This window comes from Pseudomyrmex gracilis, unplaced genomic scaffold (assembly GCF_002006095.1).
Source record: "Pseudomyrmex gracilis isolate BER0280 unplaced genomic scaffold, ASM200609v1 scaffold_48, whole genome shotgun sequence".
In the NCBI taxonomy this organism is placed as follows: Eukaryota; Metazoa; Arthropoda; class Insecta; order Hymenoptera; family Formicidae; genus Pseudomyrmex; species Pseudomyrmex gracilis.
This window is the reverse complement of record NW_018020632.1, coordinates 552,694-574,814: the sequence shown is the minus strand read 5'-3', so window position 1 is coordinate 574,814 and position 22,121 is coordinate 552,694. Positions and strand designations below refer to the sequence as shown.

Sequence of the window (22,121 nt, the reverse complement as noted above, 5' to 3'; positions counted from 1 at the left end):
TTTTTCCGTATAAATAAAAAACACAAACAATCAATGCAATTAGCCAAGTATTGGATTCAAGACTATAGATTCCATATATGTATAAAACGGTTTAAAACAAAAGTAAAGTACAAAACTTGGCGTACTCGAATCGTATATATATACATATATGTATAAACAAGTCATAATAACACACAAAAAAGAATTTCAACGATAAATATCTAAATGAATGAATTAATAAATTACTACTAACATATCAGCATTTATGATATTTTAGAATTTTAAAAGTAACATTATATCATATTACAAAATGTGATGTTAAATATAAAACACAAAATGTGATATCAAATATAAAACAAAGTTTTAAAAATGTTTATTTTACATACGGTATATCTATCAATAAATCCGATTTATTTGTATACAATTGATAACGGTTCAATCATGATTAGGCTTGTCAAACTTATAGGGAACGATTGATTCGAATTGTAATATTGTAATAATGAAGACGATAGCGATAGCGATATTTGTAATGTATTAAGCCTTTTGCACAATGGAAGAAATAGCTATTGCGATAGAAATAAAACCAGTTTTAAAGAATTTGTATTTATAAATAACAGTAGAAACATACACAGAATCTAACATACACCAATACAAATGTATCAATGCATATCAGAAAACGAAATAAGCAATAGCGATAAAATTTCCGACGAGTTGGAATTCTGTGTCTATTGCTTATCTCTCACTATTCCTTCGCATTGTGCAAGAGGCTTTATCTACTGAAAACGATATCAGTAACAAAAATAAAGAATATGAATTTTTACTATCAACTGACGAAAATGATACTTTCTAAAAAATCATACTAATGATAAAGGTATAAACGTCGAAAAATTAAAATATCAAATTAAATCTGTTCGCTGTGCAACTCACACTTGGACTGGCTATATCAGATGTTTTAGAAGATGAGAAAACTGCAGTTATAATAAATGAAGATAGAGTAGTGTGCAAAAAGTTACGAGCACCAAAAGTAAAAAGTATAGTAAAAGCAATGCAAAAGAAACATTTTCTAAATTGTCGAGATCAAAAGGTGATCCCCTTATACCAGCACCAATAGTTACATTTTACATATCATAGTTTTTTTAAGGAGAATTACTTGCCTATTGACAGTTTTCCTCTTAATACCGGAGTCAGATTATCTGTTGGTACAACAGGTTCGACGTAAAATATACTTCTCTTGCGCCAGAAAGTGAACACCACAAAGTTGTAATAAGGACCGGCCCAGTGGTCTCGCGGTCTGAGTGCAGAGGCTGCTAATCTGGAGGGTCCCGAGTTCGAATCCGCTCACCATCTAAGGATTTTTTCTGGGCCAGTCCCCTTCAACCGAGTTTATCCGGTTGATCGGCGAACTAAATCGGGCCTCCAAAAATTAATTCAGGTGTAATCCCGAATTAATTCCCCCTCTACAAGGTGATCATAGTCACCAACATCTTGAACACGAGCCCCGACACAGATGGGCATGCCCTCTGAAAGAAGGCCGTGTATCGTATGGTAGTTAGTGTACTGCACAACCTTCCTCCCCCTAACTTACTATACACTTCTACCAAACAAGGTCTGGCACATGTACGAAAATTATCTGTACATATGTACCTTTGTAGTTTCGCAGAAAAAAATTAATACTTTGTCACGCGGTTCAAGCAAGATAGCGTTTGTTTAAAGACTTCTAACGAACGTATAAAACTTGAAGCCACGAATTCGGCAAAGTATCTTTTTTATACACACACACAATTACGTAAGAACGGAGTTGTACTAAAACTGACCATTTGGAATGCATCCTATATATTTACCACTTATGGACGTAAATTTCTGATTAGTAAATAAATTTCTTTCCGGCTACTTCTTTCGATCTTAAGATAATTTACGTAATGATCTTTCTTTGTTTTTTTTACGATAATTTTGATATTCCCATAAACATACATTTTGTTTTATTCTAAACTTCGACTGTTTAAAAAGATACTGTTCGTAGAATGATTCGGCAAAACGACGATAGCGTTATCTTTGATAGATCGTTGCATAACTCTGTTTTGCGCACTATTAGTTTGATCTTATTGACATTGTTATTACTTAGTAGCAGAATTTTGCGCAGTTTAACCGCGGATTTAGAGACTATGATAATTTTATCGTGGCTCAATTATAAGATGTACACCGCCTTTAGGCGAAAGTATAACGGGTGCTTCATCGATGATAAGTGGCACCGGAGTTCGAGGATGAAGTGTAACCTTGAACTTTGCTAAAATATTGAAGATACCAACTTTTGTCTGCATGTAGCCAAACCGAGTACCTAAAAATTTGAAAAATAACAAACTTTAATAATTTTTATTGTTTCAAATCGAGTTGTTTTGAAAGAATGAGTACATGTGTTATACATATACAACTTCATCATAAGCTCGAAATTTACAAATAATTTAAAGAAATACTTTTGAAAAAGTTTTTAATTATAAATAATTTTTAATTATAAATTTTTAATTGTAAATATTTGTTAAACAGTTTTTATTTATTTTGATTAAGCCTTACCTATACAGACTCGAGGCCCTTCTCCAAAAGGTAAGTAAGCGTACGGATGCCTAGCCGCTATTTGATCCGCGTCAAATCGTTCGGGATCAAACTTATCCGGATTCGGATATATCGCCGGATCTCGCTGTATGCCGAGCACCGGTATAGTAACTGAAGTTCCTTCCGGTATGTGAATATTCGTTGTTGGAAGGTCTAAAGCTTTGGTGCAGATGCGATTCAGCATTGGCAGAGGTGGATATTTCCTAAGAGTTTCTGCACAACGCATACATAGTAGCATAAAAACAATAATCTGCAATTACTGGCAAACACACATATGTACAGATCTACACATTATAACGCACAAAAAAAAACTATAATTACCAGATATTACTTTGTGAAGATACGTCATATCGTTTACAGCATTGTAAGTCACTTCGCCGTGTTTTTTCAAAACTTCATCAATTTCTTGACGAAGCTTGTTTTGTACGTCTTGATTTATCGCTAATTCGTACAAACAGTATGTCGCCGTAGTTGAGGACGTTTCAAAACCAGCTATAAAGAAGACGAATGCTTGCGCAGCCGCTTCCAACATAGTAATCTTACTTGTACCCGCTATAAATAAAACATCTAAATTGTATACCAGTTGCGTAAATATATACTGAACGTTATATAGTGTATTTACAAGAAGCATCGGTTGTATCTTCCTTCTCGTCAGGAACGACGTAGCCTTTTTCCATAAGTTGTATAAGTAGATTCATAAAATCGTGTTTTTCAATATTGTGAGTTTGTCTGTATTTTACGGTATCCCGAAACATATTTATGAAAAAATTCGAAGTACCCCGATCAAGAAGAGGAATGGCAAAGAAATCGGCAATTTGAGGTGCAAACAGAAACAAGGCATTTTTAAAAGAACCTAGTTCGAGGACCTTTTTTCCCCAATATCGAAATTCATTGTCCGGTTTTTCCAAGCAGTTGGATTTGATTCCGAAAGCTGCTGACATAATTATGTCTGTTGTATATCTGTTGCACACAAAATAGCATTAAAAAACATGTACATCGTCTATAATAACATTTTATAGATAATATTTAGTTATATTTTTTATATCAGTTTTTCTGGTTTTTTCAGGCAAGTAGTTAAAAGTGCCGTAAACACTCGTTTCTTTCTTTCAAAAAACATACAGTTTACCTTGCAAACATTTCTTTTATTTCGATGCATGGTTCCGTTTCGGCTATTTTTTCCAAAGATTTTGCGAATTCTTCGCCGCTTTCTTTCAAAATTGCAAACATCTGCTTGAGTTTTCCCGAAGTAAATGTAGGTGTCAACTTGACGCGCAAATTTCTCCATTTTTTCCCAGGCAATAAAAATAAATGACCGGATAATGGGTCAACTTTTTCGTTACAGTAGAAGCCCCGATCATGAAAACTAGCAAATTCTTTTGTCAGAACTATTCGGATAAGATCGAGATCGGCAATCACAAGGTTCGGCTTGAAAAATGTGTACGTTCCGATAGCGCGATGGCCCTTATATTTCAAGTAAATGTCGCGAAATAGTTCGCCTGTGAATAATATTTTAAACTTAAATTATGTAAAGTAACGTCCTTTTACAATGGGTTTAAGGAATTACACATTGAAAAAATAAGAGTTATGGAACCAAAGCATATTTTATATGTTTTCATATCATAACTACACACATCACTAGATATTACATTATCTTTAATGTAATATCTAGTTTTTTGTAATAAAAAGTAGCTATATGGAGCTTTGTAAAAAATAAGAATAAAAGGTGAACGCTTATTGAAAACTTGTAAATTAATAATTACTACTAATTATTAATAACAATTTATAGGTATCATATAGTTGTTTTTATATGAATACTTGCCTACTGATATTTTTCCAATTACTAACGATGTCACATTACCAGCTGGTACAACGGGATCGATGTAAAATACACCTTTCTTGCGCCAGAAAGTAAATACCACAAACTTGAAATAAATATATAGAGAACACAAAGCAATTACAATAGCAGTTATTAATCCTATAAATAACATTTTGCTCTTTTTTCTCTTAAATATATTCCGAACAAAAAAAATTATATGAAAATTTATGTGTGTTGAGCGTTATATTTTTGCAAAAACAATAAGTGTCACAAAATTAAATGTAGCAGTAAGCCGTCAGAGCATAGAAATACTGTTCGATAAATCTTGAAAACTGACTGCGTAAAACTGAAGCTAAAGAAGATCGAAAATGTTATCTATATGTCACATTATTAATGCACATATACTTATGCATTATTATCTCAGTAAAGGTTACTGGTTTATTTATCTTGCATGACGTTTGATATTCTAAAGTGTGACTAAGCAAAATAATTATGTAAAAAATAAGCGTTTTTATTCTGTTATGTAAATGATACTTTATCGTTTTAAAATGACATGTCGAGTGTATGTTTTAGATTTGTTATCTTTGCAATTTTTATCTATTGTTTATACTTTCTTGTTTCTTTTTAAGTTTAATTCTTACGATGTTCTTTCTTATTGTACACTTTAATTTTTCACATTTTTGTTTATAAAAAAAGAAACTTGTGACACATTGGACAAAGAATTTCAAAACTGAATTCCAATTTTCTTATTCACCTTAAGAGAAACAATACAAACTTATCAAGTAGTATGACAAGACACTCTATGATTTATAATCACAATGAAGTGCTATAAACGTTTTTTCTATACCAACTAATGACCATTATTACAAGAATAGGAACATTTATACTACGCGTTATCTTGCAATAGAAAAGGAATAGACGGAATTACATAACGTAGTATCGAAGCTTAACAAATTGCTGCAACTAAGGTTAAATGTTTAGTTGATAAAATTGAAAACTGTAAAGATAAAATAAGTAAAAAATTTAGTTTATTTAAACAAGCCGTACTTTTGAAGAAAAAACAAATGAGAAAACTACACATCACTTATGACGAAGTATATTTCATAGCAATAATTATTGTTTTCTTAAAATATTATATTTTATATTACTATCGTTGTTTTTGAATGATTATTTCACGTGGTTTTATTTCATAAGAGAAGTAATTGTAATAAATAATCGGCAACAATAACTTTATTATAGCACGTTGACAAAATGACAAGTAATCAAGGTAATTCGATTAACAGATGATGTTTAGACAAGAAAAATCTTATTATACATTTTTGTATAAAAATCAGTTTCTTACTTCGCAAAATGTAAATAGACAAGTAGCAACATAAATCTCGTACATTGCATACAATAACAAACCAATTTGAGTTTAGCACTACAAATTAAAATCATTCTACTTTAAAACTATTTAGATTGTTGTATCTATATTTAGGTTTGCGTAACATTGTAGTCGTATGCACAATGCGACATTGACAATAAAAGAAATAGAAGTGATCTACGCGATTGAGGATGTTTGTATGTACATTCGTAGCAAAAAGTAGCTGACATTCGATTATTGACTAATATACGCTTTTCTTGTGTAGTTTGAGTTATAAAAATTACGCAGAATCTTATCGGTATTCATAATTAAAATGCAGAAATGTAAGTTTTTATTTTTTATGTAGTTTTTATTTATTGTTTTGTAGTTTTGTATTTTTGTATTGTTTATTTACGTTTAAATACTAACAGTGCCATATTGTTACGCGTTTTCACAGAAAAAATCACGCGTCATTTAGATAACAATACAAATTATATTTATTATCTTTCGAACTATCTAGCATTTGGTCAAAGTATTTAAGAAAATATTTCTTCTATATCTAATTTCATTTTCTTCAAAGTTTAAACTAGTTCCTATCATTTTATTTATTTGATCTAGTTACTTGAATTAACGCAGTCACACATTAAAGTTATAAGTAAACTCTTTGCAAACTGATATGCTTATTATCTTTGCTACAGTGAATCGAATATATATGAGACCAATATGTAAAATTCGTATTTAATTCTTAACATTTCAAAGTTGGTACTAGACGTCTTTAAACGCGGTTTTAAAGAGCTTATAACAATATTATCGCGGCTCAATGATGAGATGTACACCGCCTTTGGGCGTAAGTATAATGGGCGCTTCATCGATGATAAGTGGCACCGGCGTCCGTGAGTGAAGTTTAACCTTGAACTTTGATAAGATATTTAAGATTCCAACTTTTGTCTGCATATAGCCAAACCGTGTACCTGAAAATTTACAAAGTTACATGCTTTTTACATATTGTGTTTAGTTTTTTAAATTATATTTGAGAGAATGTTATCAGACGTATAATTTAATAAGTTTGAAAAATACAAAACAATTATTGAAGGTTTTAATTATTCTTCGTGAGTACTAAGTCTTACCGATACAAACTCGTGGTCCTTCTCCAAATGGCAAGTAAGCGTACGGATGTCTAGCCGCTATCTCATCCGCGCTGAATCGTTCGGGATCAAACTTGTCCGGATCCGGATATATCGCCGGATCTCGCTGTATGCCAAGCACCGGTATAGTAATTAAAGTTCCTTCTGGTATGTGAATATTCGTTGTTGGAAGGTCTAAGGCTTTGGTGCAGATGCGATTCAGCATTGGCACAGGTGGATATTTCCTAAGAGTTTCTGCACAACAATACGGAAAAAAAATGATATTGGATCAACAGTATCATTTTAACCGTTTTAGTGCCAGGGGTTTTTAAAAATCCGTGTCGGATTGTGCCATGAAGCGCGATAGCGCTTCCTTCATTTATCTGCGAGTAATGCCGATCGACGCGGTCGCGCTGCTCCTTTTTTTCGTCGAAAAATGCCACGCGGCGCGTTCGCGCTTCATATTTTTTAATAATTACGAGAGGGAAGTCTGACAGACTCGCGACAAGGTACACTCCAAACCGAGAGCGTTGCTAACTGCCGATCGCGATCGAACATCGCGATACAGTTTCTTACAGCACGCGAACAGCGCGATCGCGCTGCGTGGCACTAAAACGGTTAATTGAAATATATCTTGCTGATGCAACATCAATATTATTGCACTATACACAGCAGATAGATGCTTTAAGAATCTAGACATTAAATTAATCGCATGTGCAATTGATTGAACTATTTCTTTTTGTGACAACCCGTAACGTCAATTTTAATTGAAGCAACTCCATTTTTTTTGTGAAATAAAGTAGCATAAAAACTGTAGTCTGCAATTACTAGCAATCACGTTTATGTAAAGACGTAAAATTGTATATAACAACATCAATATAATTACCAGATACTACTTTATGAAGATACGTCATGTCGTTTACAGCGTTGTAAGTCACTTCGCCGTGTTTTTTCAAGACTTCATCAATTTCTTGACGAAGTTTATTTTGCATATCCTGATTTAGCGCTAATTCGTACAAACAGTATGTCGCCGTAGTTGAAGAAGTTTCGAAGCCAGCAACAAAGAAAACGAAAGCTTGCGCAGTCGCTTCTAACATAGAAATTTTATTCGTAGCCGCTGTCAATAAAAAGAACAAAACAATTTTGTATAGCAACCAGCGCGTAAGTACATGCTTTATTATATGGAATGTTATAATATATTTACAAGGCGCATTGGCGGTATCTCCCTCTTCGTCAGGCGCGACGTAGCCTTTCTCCATAAGTTGTATAAGTAGATTCATAAAATCATGTCTGACAACATTGTGAGTTTGTCTGTATTGCACATTATCCCGAAACATATTTATAAAAAAATTTGTAGTGTTTCGATCAAAAAAAGGTAAAGAGAAAAAGTCGGCAATTTGAGGTGCAAACGCAAAAATGGCATTTTTTAGAGCACTTTGATCGAGAACTTTCCTTCCATAATATCGAAATTCATTGTCTACTTTTTCCATGCAGTTGGATTTAATTCCGAAAGCCGCTGACATAATTATGTCTGTTGTATATCTATTGTTCAAAAAATAGCATTACACAACACATATACTGTCCATTTTATAGATAATATTTAGTTATATTTTATATAATAGTTTTTCTGTTTTTTGTCAGATAAGTAGATAAAAGTTCTGTAAAAACTCTGTCTTCTTGTTTAAAAAAATCAGTATACCTTGCAAATATTTCTTTTATCTCGATGCTCTCTCCGGTCTTGGCAATTTTTTCTAAAGATTTCCCGAATTCTTCGCCGCATTCTTTCAGAATTTCAAACATCTGTTTGAGTTTTCCCGAAGTAAATGTAGGTGTCAACTTGACGCGCAAATTTCTCCATTTTTTCCCAGGCAATAAAAATAAATGACCGGATAATGGGTCAACTTTTTCGTTGCTGTAAAAGCCTCGATCATGAAAACTAGCAAATTCTTTTGTCAGCACTATTCGAACAAGATCGAGATCGGCAATCACAAGGTTCGGCTTGAAAAATGTGTACGTTCCGATAGCGCGATGGTCTTTATATTTCAAGTAAATGTCGCGAAATAGTTCGCCTGTTAATAGTTCCCAAAATTAAATTATGCCAACTATATACGTCATTTTAAAATATAATTAAAGAGATACACAGTAAACAAAAAGTTTTAGAATCAAATCTTGTTATTTAGTTCGAGCATATTTATAGCTACCAAAGAAGTACTTTAATTTAAAAAAATATTATATTATTTCAACTCTCTTATAAGCTTGCTACTCTATCACATAAAACATTATATTGTACATATCATTAGCATATTTTATATTTTTACATATCACAATGAGTTTATAATATAGTTTTAGTTTATAATATCTAAATTTTGTATAAAAACGTGACTAATTGCAACTTTTTAAAAAATTTTTGATAAATGTTTATTAAAAGATTTTAAATTATGAATAGTTTATATACATCATGTATTTTTTTATGAAAAAAAGTACTTGCCTACTGATATTTTTCCAATTATTAAAGATGTCACATTACCAGCTGGTACAACGGGATCGATGTAAAATACACCTTTTTTGCGCCAAAAAGTAAACACCACAAACTTGTAATAAATATATACAGAACACAGAGCAACCACAATAGCAGTTATTAATCCTATAAGTAACATTTTGCTTTTTTTTCCGTAAAAATGTTTTAGACGGAGTAAATGTATACAAAAATTATCTTTTTGTGCTTGACGTTATTTTTGCAGAAACAATAAGTGTCACAAAAGTAAATGTTTCGTCACGCGGTCAAAGCAAAGTGATATATCGTTTAGACAAATCCTGAAGACTGGACGCTTAAAACTGAATCGTTACGTAGTCGGCAGTGTTGCTTTATAAGTCTCCACATACTTATGCGTCAGTATTGAAGTCGAAATACTACGCATCATTATCTGAGTAGAAAATGTTATCAATTTATTCATATTGCATGACTGTCATTAATGTTAAAGTGTGATCAAAAGAGATAATTATGTAAAAAACAAGTGTTTTTATCTTGTTATATAAATGATAATTTATCGTCTTAAGATGACATGTTCATTATACCTTGTAATCTTGTTATTATTGCGATTTTCAACTATTTTTTATATTTCCTCGTTCTTTTCTACGGTAAGTTTAATTTTCACAATGTTTCTTCTTTTTTTACATTTTAACTGTTTATGACAAAAAACAGTTTTGACACGTTGGACAAAAAAGGTTAAAGTTGAATACAATGTTTATTATTACGCATTTAAGAAACGATGAAAACTTATCTGGTATGATAAGATAATGATTTATAATCACATTAATGAAGTGGTATACAAGTTTTTTTTTATATTAATTAATTATGTCCATTATTAAAAGACTAGGAACTTTCACGTTACGCGTTATCTTGAAATAGGAAATTAATAGAAATATATGATATATTAAAAAAAAAAGTCTGAAAAATCGCTGCAACTTATGTGAAATGTTTATGATAAATTTAAAAAATGTAGACATAAAAGTAATAAAAATATGATTTTTAAACAAGCCGTATCATTTAAGAAAAGAAACATGAGAAAAATAGAGATATATATATCTCAAATCAAGTTATTGTTTTTTTCTAACATTGTGTTATTTTATATTAATGTCGTTTTTTCTGAATAATTTTTCTAATTGTTTTAATATTTTAATAATAATATAATTTCATACGATAAACAAATTGCAGCAATAACTTTATTATAGCAAGTAAAAACATAAGGAAAGTGGACTAAAAGATAGTACTTAAACAATAAAACCCTCAATTTTCTCATAAAATAAATTTATTATTTTGGAAAGTGTAAGTAAATAAGTAGCATAAACAAAGCATAAATTCCGCACAATGTGTATAAACATCATTAGTTAATATTAGTTTGATAATACAAGTAACACTTATTCTATTTAGTTTAAAACTATTTAGATTGTTAGAGCTGGATTTAGTCTGACGTTACAGTGTTAGCAACAACTTCTGTTGTTGTTACGCAATAAACGATAAAAACATTTTATCCGCAGAATGATTCTGCAAATAGCTGTTGACAATATTGTTATCGTTACTAAGTTGTTACGTAACAGTTTTCTGATGCAATGTTGCACGCACGAAACGACAATCTTAGTACTAGTTACAGACTTAATCTACTTGGTTTAAACGCTTTATAAAGCAGCTTTAAAAAGCGTGAGTGTTTTATCGCGGCTCAATGATAAGATGTACACCGCCTTTGGGCGAAAGTATAAAAGGCGCTTCATCGATGATAAGTGGCACAGGAGTTCGAGGATGAAGTTTAATCTTGAACTTCGATAAGATATTGAAAATGCCAACTTTTGTCTGCATATAGCCAAATCGTGTACCTAAAAATTTACAAAATAACAGTCTTTTTTATATTTTTTATATTCTCAAATCATGTTGTTTTGAAAGAATGTGTACATGTGTTATACATGTACAATTTCATAAGCCCGAATTTTACAAGGAAATTAAAGAAATACTTTTGAAAAAGTTTTTAATTATAAAAAACATTTTTAAAAAGTTTTTTAGTATTTTTATTAGGCCTTACCGATACAAACTCGAGGCCCTTCTCCAAATGGTAAGTAAGCGTACGGATGCCTAGCTGCTATCTCATCCGCGCTGAATCGCTCGGGATCAAACTTATCTGGGTCCGGATATATGGCCGGATCTCTCTGTATTCCGAGCACCGGTATAGTAATTGAAGTTCCTTCCGGTATGTGAATATTCGTTGTCGGAAGGTCTGTAGCTTTGGTACAGATGCGATTCAGAATTGGCACAGGTGGATATTTTCTCAGAGTTTCTGCACAAAGTGATATAATATCTGTAGCTTCTCAAACACGTTTATTCAAATAAACAAACGAGTGTTTTTACAAAAAAAAAAAAAAAAAAAAAAAAATTACCAGTTACTACTTTATGCAGATAGGTCATATCGTTGACAGAATTGTAAGTCACTTCGCCGTCTTTTTTTAGCACTTCATCAATTTCTTGACGAAGCTTATTTTGTACGTCCTGATTTACCGCTAATTCGTACAAACAGAACGTCGCCGTAGTTGAAGACGTTTCAAAACCAGCTATGAAGAAGACGAATGCTTGCGCAGCCGCTTCCACCAATGAAATCTTATTCGTAGTTGCTATAAAAAACAAACATATAAATTTTCTACCACTGGCATAATTGTATATTTAGTATTGAGCATGTAAAGTATATTTACAAGAAGCTTCGGCGGTATCTCCCTCGTCAGGCGCGACGTAGCCTTTCTCCATAAGTTGTATAAGTAGATTCATAAAATCATGTCTAACAACATTGTGAGTTTGTCTGTATTGCACATTATTCCGGAACATATTTATAAAAAATTTCGAGGTACCTCGATCAACGAAAGGAATGGCAAAGAAATCGGCAAGTTGAGGTACAAACGCAAAAATTGCATACCAAATAGGATTGTACTCGAAGATTTTTCTTCCCCAAAATCGAAATTCATTGTCCTGGTTTTCCATGCAGTTTGATTTGATTCCGAAAGCAGTTGACATAATTATGTCAGTTGTATATCTATTCCATAAAATGTATGATTTTACAAATTTATATTGGCTATACTAAAGAAATATTTTAATATGTATTGTATATATTTTTTATATAAAACTTTTGTAGTTTTTCATATAAATAGTTAAAAGTGTTTCAAAAACCGTTTTTTTTCTTCGCAGCGTTTTACAAATCATTAACCAATAATTCAATCTTCTATTTTTAAAAATTACATACCCTGCAAATATTTCTTTTATTTCGATGCATGAGTTTGTTTTGGCCACTTTTTCTAAAGATGTCGCGAATTCCTCGCCGCATTCTTTCAGGATTCCAAACATTTGCTTGAGTTTTCCCGAAGTGAATGTAGGTGTCAATTTGACTCGCAAATGTCTCCATTTTTTTCCTGGCAATAAAAACAAGTGACCGGATAGCGGATCCGTTTTCTCATTACAGTACCAGCCGCGATCGTGGAAATTGCCAAATTCTTTTGTCAGCACTATTCGAACAAGATCGAGATCGGCAATCACAAGGTTCGGCTTGAAAAATGTATACATTCCGAAAGCTCGATGGTCCTTATATTTTAAATAAGCATCGCCGAACAGTTCGCCTGTTGATAAATCTTACAATTAAATTGTACAAAGTCATACACTCTTTTAAAATATATTTGAAAATTTACATAGATATCGAGAAATAATAAAAATTACTACATCAAGAAAATTGTGTACTTGGGCTGAATATATATTTGCAACGTATAAAATAATTAATCTAATTTGACGAAATATTCTTTCATTTACTATGTTGTTGCAACTCTTATAGTTTTTCACTTAACACATTAAACATTATAATTCTATATTTATACATATATATCACAGGCTTTTAGAAATTAGAACACAAATAGATAATTTTGAAATAATTATTGACTGAAAACTATAAAAATACGGTTTGGTGACAATACAAAATTGGTTTTTGATGTGTACTTAATATCTACTCAATAACAAATTTTCCATGTATGAAATTGTATGGACATATTCGGCATATAAATGTGCATAATTAGATATAATAATTTTATTTGTGTATAAGTATGTGTGATTATGTAATATGTGATTATATAATCAAAAATGTTTTTGAAATATAGTAAAAATATAGTTTTATATAATTTTTTTCTATCTAACATGATACTAATAGAGTTATTTTGTAATTTGATATGGAATATCTCTGAAGCCATTCTCTTAAAAAAAGAAAGTAATTCTCCGTGTATAAAATTGTATGAATATATTTGGCATATAAATTTGCAAAATTAGATATAATAATTGTAATTTGTGTATAAGTATATATAAAAAATTGTTTATATATATACCGGGTGTATTTGTCGCATATATAAGAAACGTGACTTTAAATTCGCAAATAAAGTGTATGAAAGTTTCACTTTTTTGGCAAATAAAAACTCTCATTAATTTATATACAAAAACAATTTTTTTTATAAAAAGATACTTGCCCATTGATATTTTTCGGGTTACTAAAGAAGTCATATTGCCAGTTGGTACAACGGGTTCGATGTAAAATACACCTTTCTTGCGCCAGAAATTGAACACCACAAACTTGTAATAAATATATACCGAACATAGAGCAACGACAAGAGCAGTTATTAATCCTATAATTAACATTTTTTGCTCTTTTTTTTGTACTGACGGTTGAAACAGAATAAAAATATATCCAAATTAGTTATTCTTGGCGTTATATGTTTGCCGAAAAAAATAAGCGTTACAAAAATAATTTTGTCACTCAAATCGAACAAGCTGGTACCTCTTTTGTTCGAGGAATATCAAGGAATGAACGCATCAAACTGAAGCAGTATGATATCAAGAAAGATGTTTTATACTCTCTCTCTGAAATATTACCCAAGTCGTAAAACTTGAGTACTAACATTCCGTGTACATAGTTCATAACATATTATAATTTATCTGGTCAACAGAATTAAGTAGAAAAAAATCAAGAATTTTGTTATGTAAGTAATATATAGTCGTAAAATGTCATTAGTTACTTTGTCATTTTCTTATTAATATGCAGTCTTTAGATTTCCTTTTTTCCTCCTTTTTTTTTACGGTAAGTTCGATAATTTTTCACGCAGGTTCTTTATTTTACTCCAAATTTCAAACGTTTATTCAAACGAAGAACGATTTTAACACTTGGGATAGGAAAACGTTTGAAGCTTGGAGAAAAAAATGAAGAACCTGCGTGGGATTGTCGAGTTTGCCGTAAAAGGAAACGAGGAAAAAAGGAAATCTAAAGACTGCATATTAATAAGAAAATGACAAAGTAACTAATGACATATCATTGTGTACGACTACATATTACTTACATAACAGAAAAACTTGTTTCTCTTCTACTTAATTCTGTTGAAGATACCGATGATAAATGAGTAGAATATTTTGCATTAAAAAAGAGAAAAAATATCTCGCTATCTGGTGCAAGATAATCTATAAGTGTACCGTCAGCATTAACCAAACAGAACCGTCTTATATAAAGTGCATTCGTTTTGAACGCTTACGCGCTTTGAGCGTCAGTCTTAATTTTTTTTTGAACATAGAACAAAGATAAACTGACGGTTACAGCGCTTAAGCGCTCAAAACAACACGCACCTTATAAAAGGAACTTGTATAAAATTTTCACCATAAAAATAATAATATAGTCATAAAATAAATAAATAAAATTCTAAATTTTTATTCAATAAAATATTTCTGAATGAAAGGGAAGGAAATAGAGATGTATCTATAACATTTGAGGGACTTATTAAATATCGGTTTTTATTATAATAGCGTGTCTTCTGAACGAATATATTCTCCAAGATCTGCTTGATGGAAACAAACTATTGCTGTGGGATTTGCATGTTTACAATCGACTGTACTTTTTGCGGCAACACCAAATCCCTGAAAAATAAAAAAAATCAAGTTTTAGTGTTGGCGTTTATTAATTGCCTCACATTGCAGTAATATGCGAGCAAAGAAAAAAAAACACACAATGGTGCGTACCAGTGGTAAATCATTCATGGAAAACACAACAACTCCTTGATGCTGAGAAGTACCTTCCGTTATTCGACCAAGACCCGACTTCAAAATGTGATTTCCATATAGAAACTGTTGCTCTGCCGATGGCTTCACCCAGATTTTGTGCTGAAACATAATAAATTTGTTGTTATTGTTGTGTTTTCTTGTATCTTTTTTTTAGTTAATAAATGTTAATCAAGTACTTACTTGCGCATAAGGCGCCAAATAATGCAATGCGGTGATATGTAGCTTAAATTTTCCTGATTTTGTGAATTTTCCGAAGCAAGTACCTATACTCAACAGATGATCAGGTGCCACGGTACTTCCAAGGGATAGGATTTTTTGTGACACATAATACACCCTGTCTTTTTGCTCCCGAAAAAAATATGTATCATCCGGTCGATCAATCAAGTTCTTCACATTGGCACCAATACTATAGTTAAACAATATTTAAAATTTATATTAAAAACACAAATTCAAGTATTATTAGCAAACTGACTTTGCGTCTGTTTGCGTGTAAATAAAATATATGCAAACAGTTTCTTACTATTTCGTTAATTTCTCAAACACAAGTTTTGTTCTCTCTTCCGATAGTTGCTTCATTATTGCATCAAAAATTAACGGCAGAGAGAAGAGACTTCTCTCTGTCAGAAGCCTGTATTACGGATTGCGGAGCTATTTGGTTGCGATTGAGGTTGAGGTTATGTTTGACAATCGCACACGTGCGTTCAGAGTTTACGTTCCAAGATCCTACTTTGGAAACCAACAACTATAGTACACGCGACGTGAAATATAGTGATTTATTAACCAAGGTATAGAATCTTAGAACATATCCAGCGGAACAAGCTGCTTCGCAGCAATCAAACGTGATTGGCTGTTACTTTCAGAATTAACAAATCAACGACTATTGTTGACAAGACGATTCAGGTTCCGCTGAAAACGCGACTAATGGGCAAGCTGCTTCGATTGACCTGATTGGTCAATTTAATCGCAACACGGGCTTTTCGTGTCGCGTTCATGAGCGTCGCGATGTCCACGTCTTGCGTACACAAAAACGAATCAACATGGCGTACGGACCAATCTGAATCGATCTACCGAGACACTTCGCACCAATACCAATAAAAACGAATCAATGAACTGAATAATAATGATAGTCTGATTACAAAGCGTTTGTCGCTTACAATTGGAGTATAATTTAGATTAACTCAAGTTCCAGAAGAATAGCCCCATCACACTCAGACGAATTGTTGCACGCGCGTGCTACGTCATATCTACGCAATAAATTTAAAATTTTTACAAATGAGATTTTTTCAATTTCACACGTAAAAAGTTTCACCTAGTACGCGCGACGAGGAAATCAAGTTTCGTCATCTGAGGAATTTGTATTTGCTTGATGCCATGTTTACTTATATAGGTGTGACGAGTTGTACATGCTGATAGTGAATGTAAATAAAAAGCATATATATATATATATATACAACTTACACAGCAGCGCATATATACAACTTTGTGTTTGCGTTCCGTTCGAGTTACATCGCTTAGTTACATCACATTACGCGACATGACTGGGCGTGTGGCTGTGGTAAGAAAACCTTGGGAAAAAAACAGAATCTTTGCTGTCTCATCTTCCTCATTTTAATTATTGTGTTTTGCAAACAATTCGATTAATAAAATTGTCATGTTCTTTTTGGTCTCGTCTTATTTTTTATCACTCGATATGTATAATTTTCAGTGTAATTTTTCTTAACAATCAGGTAACAGGTGGGAACAAAGGTATCGGCTTTGCCATCGTCAAGGCGCTCTGCCAAAAATTTGACGGCAATGTCTATCTGACGGCTCGCGATGTCAATCGCGGATTGAACGCCGTAAGCGAGTTGGAGAAACAAGGCCTGAAACCGAAATTTCACCAGCTGGATGTCACCGACGACGAGAGTATCACGAAATTCCGGGATTACTTGAAAAGCACATATGGCGGCCTCGACGTCCTGATCAACAACGCTGCCATAGCATTTAAAGTAATATTTTAAAACTAGAATCTAAATTCTTTAAAATTGAAAACCATGATGTGAAGAAATTTTTTATTGATTATTCCAGGAAATAATTTAGTCAATATTATCTTTGTCTTGTAAAAAATATTAACTTTTATACTTGTGTATTTGTTGGAGACAATTTGTTTTGCAGAAACTTGTTAAGAAAACATACCATTTGTTTAGTTAAGATAAAATATTGCGATAAGTTTATATATATATTTTTTTTTTTAGACAAATGCTACGGAACCTTTCGGAGTCCAAGCTGAGGAAACGCTGAGAGTAAATTATTTCAGCTTGCGTAAAGTGTGTGATGCGCTGTATCCATTACTCAAGCCGCATGCCCGAGTGGTTCATGTTTCCAGCAGCGCTGGACGTCTTTGCAATATCTCCGGCGCAGCGTTGAAAAAGAAATTATCAGATCCGAACCTAACCGAATCGGAATTGGACAAAATTATGCAAGATTTTGTTAAGTAAGTCGTGCGATTCCAAGCACCACATTGACTTGAAGAAATATGTTACTATCTGTTCCCTTCATGTATTCATTTCTAGCGCTGCAAAATCTAACACCCATTTGCAAGCTGGCTGGTCAAATTCAACATACGTGGCCAGTAAAATCGGAGTGTCCGCTCTAGCTGGTATTCATCAATCCAAATTTAATACGGATCCTCGAGAAGACATTGCGGTGAATGCGGTTCATCCTGGTTACGTGGATACCGATATGACTAGCCACAAGGGAGACTTGAAGCCGGATCAAGGAGCCGTGGGACCTGTTTACTGTGCCTTGTTGCCGGAAAATACAGAAATAAAAGGAAAATACATCTGGTACGACGCAACACTGTCAGAATGGAAGTAACAAGTTTAATGTGAATGAAAAAAATCTGATTTATATTAGACATTATATATATATATATATATATATATTATGAGAAATAATACAAATAAATTTCAATTATATGTACACTTTTTTCACTGTAACCAAAAGCATGCAAGAGAAGGCATTAATAAAAAAAAAAAACCTAACAAACCTGCTATTTGTTATTTATGGAAACTTGCTTTGGAATATCAAAAATACAGTTTTTATTACTGACGTCTTTTAGAAACCTAGTGCAATATATATTATTTTTTGAATCGATTCCAAATTGTACAAAAAATAATAAGAGACACATTAACATTAATATACTTATAAACTATACTAGAAACTATCTCGTTTGAGCGTTCATTGCTTCTCTGCGTGCCGCTTCGGTCAACAAGTGGATATCTACTTCATCTACCGGCAGCTGTACATATCGCACCACGGATCCACGAATGAAGCAATTTTTTACTGACAACTGTAAGCGTAACACGTGAAACAATTGATTCAATCGTGTACAAGAGTGTATAAGATTTTGAAATACATTGTATCTCATAAATACAACTTACCATATGAGGATATTTTTCTGAGTCCGTTACGCTGATATCCGCTAGTTTGATATTTAAGTACTGGTCGACAGAATACAACGTGCCGCAAATGCTGAAACAAAACAAACTACGTGAGCACAATAGTGTTCTTCGCTTCGAGTTATCGCTTGTAATAAATCTGCAACATCCAACCTGAGATCGTTTTTCAACTCGACGACCACGTCTTTTCCGATCAACGATTTGAAGAAGGAATAGAACAACTAAAATAAAAAACAAAACTGCTTAGTTATTTGCGCAACTTTGTAATATTCTTACACAAATTCTGTTTTCCTATGTGTTACAAACTTACCATGGTTAATTTTTAGAAATCACTGCGATACAGCAATGTGGCAACAATATATTGCAGCAATATGTAACATCAATTACACAATGCTGTCGGATATTTAATTAATTCGACGAAACGAACTGTTTGCGAACGGGTTTGCAAACGAATCTCAGCGGCAAAAATATCGCACACAATCTAACCTCCTCTGTCGCAATTTCGACCTAAGGGTTTGCGTTCAAGAGAAACCGGTCCGAGTACAAACGGTTTGTTTAGTTCCCGCGAAATTGACCAATCGCAATTGTCAAATCGTTCAACGCGATTGCGTTTTTCGAGTTCTCATCAACTTTTTCTCAGACGGGAGACAAAATTGATTGACCAATCGCGATTCGAACGACTTGGCCGATCGACCAATGGTCGATTTTCTCTCGGCTCGAAAAGATCTCTCTCTCTCTCTCTCTCTCTAGCATCTTAAATAAAAGTTCGGCCTAAATGTTGTTTACAAAAAATCGGATATGTCGAGGGAAAACGTGAGAAAAATGTCACGCAAATTGAAACACCCAATGCCAAGGCAAGGTTGTCGAATAACTACTGCAATAAAAAAAAAAAACTAAAATACACGTGTACCGTAAATGTGTGCGCGCATTTGTGATCTCCGTGCGCGGAAACCATAAACTTGCGGGACTTTGGACCGAACTTTTGTCCCACTCTTCCGTTCTCTGTCAACGAGATTGCGTGTGGAAACGGGGTATCGTGTAGTTTTTTTTGCATCTGTCATTTCATTGACAAAGTCATTCGGGTCGCCTGAAAAAAAAAAAAAAAAAAAGACAATCCGACAACGATGTTCTCTACGTGCCTCAGAACAACTTTGCGGACCTCCACCAACAAGGTAATATTTGAAGGGATTTTGAATTTTCGTGCCTCAATTGTTTCGCGTTCGATTAGTCACGTCACTCAACCTCGGCTTGTGAAGTTTAAAAATCGCTTGTATCCAGCTGATATCTTGTCTTCCGATTTCAATGTTTGCAAGAACTCTGCAAAATACTTCGCACACCTATTTTTGCACACGTTAAATCCTGAACCCGCACATCTCAGCATCATCTTCGAAGGAAAGGATCCTGTGCCTTTTTTTGGATCTCGCGTGAATTTTTTTTGTTTAAAACACGTCAATATATTACCGTCGTACTATTTTGTTTCAACACGCGTGTGTAACAAAATGCGTAAACAAAAACATATTTGTGCAAAATTTGTTACATAAATATTCTCTTTTCATTTTCAGTTTGGCTCGTTAGCGCGTTACGAGTCCACTTTGGTGATTGCCGAACATAACAATGAGAATTTATTACCGATCACATGCAACACGTTGACAGCTGCCAGGAAGATCGGTGGCGATGTGACGGTATTGGTGGCGGGAACAAAATGCGAGACGGCCGCGAAGAGCGCTTGCAAAGCCAAAGGCATATCTAAGGTTCTTATGGCGGACAGCGACGTGTTCAAGGGATTCACCGCGGAATCGCTTACGCCGCTCGTGATCAAACTGTGCAATGATCACAAATTCACACACGTGTTGGCCGGCGCGAGCGCGTTTGGCAAAGCTTTGCTGCCTAGAGTTAGTATTCATCTCTTAAACTGTAACTGTTTACTTTGTAGCTCGTAAAATCTCATTCAACTCTTTTCGTCAAGATTGCAGCTAAATTAGATGTGTCTCCGGTGAGCGATATTATCGACATAAAGGCGCCGGATACCTTCGTGCGCACCATATACGCTGGCAATGCTATTCTGACTCTCAAGTCTGTGGACAAGGTGAAGGTGGTGACCGTGAGAGGCACTTCTTTCGAGTCGCTGCCTCTGGAAGGCGGTGACGCCAAATGCGAGACCGTCGCCGCTGTTGACGTACCGAATCAAGTTCAATTCGTCAAGCAAGAACTCAGCAAATCGGACAGACCCGAACTAACGTCCGCCAAGGTCGTGATATCCGGCGGGCGTGGAATGAAGTCGGGCGAAAACTTCGAATTGCTTTACAAACTCGCGGACAAGCTGAACGCGGCGGTTGGCGCGTCCCGCGCCGCGGTTGACGCGGGCTTCGTGCCGAATGATTTGCAAGTTGGACAGACCGGAAAGATCGTCGCACCTGTGAGTAAAACCTGTGCGGAATTTTGGAGATGATTGATCTTGTCTCGCGATCTTGTCTGTTTACAAATCTTGAAACGAACGTTTTCGCAGAATCTGTATATAGCGGTCGGTATCTCGGGCGCGATTCAACATCTGGCCGGGATGAAGGACTCGAAGACAATTGTGGCAATCAACAAGGACCCGGAAGCTCCGATCTTTCAAGTGGCCGATCACGGATTGGTCGCGGATTTGTTCAAGGCTGTGCCAGAGCTCACAGATAAATTGTAAAAAATTTAATATAATCAAATTTAAATAGTATTTTTGCATCTTAAGATTTGTATTTTATATATAAATAGTTAATTTCGCGTTGTATCCATGCCAATACTACGTAATATAAAAAAAAAAAACTGTACATATATAATGTGATAGAAAAGAATTGTGCAATTAAAATCTTTTTATAAGATTCTATAAAAAAAATCCTTGTATTTGTTTCTTGTCTGCACTTTTCTTTGTGTATTATTGTTTGTTTATTATTAATCTTTATTTCTTTATCCACTTCCGAAGTGTTCTATGGACCTCCGTAAACGATTAAACATTAGCCGTCACGCGAGATATACAGGGTGTCCCAGAATTGCCGTACAATCTCTCGTAGGCAGGTAGAAGAAGTAAAGCTGAGTCGAAAAGTCCTGAACCATTTTTTTCTATTATTTATAATAAAGGAGTAATTATTGAGCAAATCGTGTGCTTGGCTAAAGGTCTACGCTGATTGGCCTGATTTACTCAATAATTACTCCTGTATTATAAATA

General features: G+C 33.7%; 7 protein-coding genes across 7 annotated transcripts; 2 read left to right on the top strand and 5 right to left on the bottom strand.

The window, feature by feature from the left end:
- Positions 1 to 370: 370 nt before the first annotated feature.
- Positions 371 to 4,896, bottom strand: LOC109853401 (probable cytochrome P450 6a14). Its single transcript, XM_020425516.1, has 6 exons — positions 4,406 to 4,896; positions 3,713 to 4,082; positions 3,209 to 3,546; positions 2,908 to 3,138; positions 2,548 to 2,799; positions 371 to 2,314 (listed from the first exon to the last, which is right to left on the bottom strand). The coding sequence occupies exons 1-6, from the start codon at positions 4,572 to 4,574 to the stop codon at positions 2,151 to 2,153; spliced, it is 1,524 nt and encodes a 507-aa protein (XP_020281105.1). The 5' UTR covers positions 4,575 to 4,896; the 3' UTR covers positions 371 to 2,150.
- A 718-nt stretch (positions 4,897 to 5,614) lies between these two features.
- Positions 5,615 to 9,731, bottom strand: LOC109853399 (probable cytochrome P450 6a14). Its single transcript, XM_020425513.1, has 6 exons — positions 9,357 to 9,731; positions 8,568 to 8,937; positions 8,073 to 8,410; positions 7,755 to 7,985; positions 6,872 to 7,123; positions 5,615 to 6,715 (listed from the first exon to the last, which is right to left on the bottom strand). The coding sequence occupies exons 1-6, from the start codon at positions 9,523 to 9,525 to the stop codon at positions 6,552 to 6,554; spliced, it is 1,524 nt and encodes a 507-aa protein (XP_020281102.1). The 5' UTR covers positions 9,526 to 9,731; the 3' UTR covers positions 5,615 to 6,551.
- Positions 9,732 to 10,667: 936 nt separating this feature from the next.
- Positions 10,668 to 14,266, bottom strand: LOC109853423 (probable cytochrome P450 6a14). The gene is made up of 6 exons (XM_020425558.1): positions 13,904 to 14,266; positions 12,646 to 13,015; positions 12,104 to 12,438; positions 11,795 to 12,025; positions 11,443 to 11,694; positions 10,668 to 11,239 (listed from the first exon to the last, which is right to left on the bottom strand). Exons 1-6 carry the CDS (start codon positions 14,070 to 14,072, stop codon positions 11,076 to 11,078), a joined length of 1,521 nt encoding a protein of 506 aa, XP_020281147.1. The 5' UTR covers positions 14,073 to 14,266; the 3' UTR covers positions 10,668 to 11,075.
- A 929-nt stretch (positions 14,267 to 15,195) lies between these two features.
- Positions 15,196 to 16,183, bottom strand: LOC109853425 (60S ribosome subunit biogenesis protein NIP7 homolog). The gene is made up of 4 exons (XM_020425559.1): positions 16,000 to 16,183; positions 15,660 to 15,885; positions 15,438 to 15,578; positions 15,196 to 15,335 (listed from the first exon to the last, which is right to left on the bottom strand). Exons 1-4 carry the CDS (start codon positions 16,053 to 16,055, stop codon positions 15,216 to 15,218), a joined length of 543 nt encoding a protein of 180 aa, XP_020281148.1. The 5' UTR covers positions 16,056 to 16,183; the 3' UTR covers positions 15,196 to 15,215.
- A 482-nt stretch (positions 16,184 to 16,665) lies between these two features.
- Positions 16,666 to 18,425, top strand: LOC109853439 (carbonyl reductase [NADPH] 1-like). The gene is made up of 4 exons (XM_020425576.1): positions 16,666 to 17,034; positions 17,207 to 17,467; positions 17,714 to 17,952; positions 18,032 to 18,425. Exons 1-4 carry the CDS (start codon positions 17,014 to 17,016, stop codon positions 18,333 to 18,335), a joined length of 825 nt encoding a protein of 274 aa, XP_020281165.1. The 5' UTR covers positions 16,666 to 17,013; the 3' UTR covers positions 18,336 to 18,425.
- Positions 18,426 to 18,593: 168 nt separating this feature from the next.
- On the bottom strand, positions 18,594 to 19,575 carry LOC109853441 (U6 snRNA-associated Sm-like protein LSm2). The gene is made up of 4 exons (XM_020425577.1): positions 19,230 to 19,575; positions 19,073 to 19,140; positions 18,902 to 18,992; positions 18,594 to 18,810 (listed from the first exon to the last, which is right to left on the bottom strand). Exons 1-4 carry the CDS (start codon positions 19,230 to 19,232, stop codon positions 18,682 to 18,684), a joined length of 291 nt encoding a protein of 96 aa, XP_020281166.1. The 5' UTR covers positions 19,233 to 19,575; the 3' UTR covers positions 18,594 to 18,681.
- Positions 19,576 to 19,703: 128 nt separating this feature from the next.
- LOC109853438 (electron transfer flavoprotein subunit alpha, mitochondrial) lies at positions 19,704 to 21,769 on the top strand. The gene is made up of 4 exons (XM_020425575.1): positions 19,704 to 20,091; positions 20,482 to 20,811; positions 20,886 to 21,335; positions 21,426 to 21,769. Exons 1-4 carry the CDS (start codon positions 20,044 to 20,046, stop codon positions 21,600 to 21,602), a joined length of 1,005 nt encoding a protein of 334 aa, XP_020281164.1. The 5' UTR covers positions 19,704 to 20,043; the 3' UTR covers positions 21,603 to 21,769.
- The last annotated feature ends 352 nt before the right edge of the window (positions 21,770 to 22,121 follow it).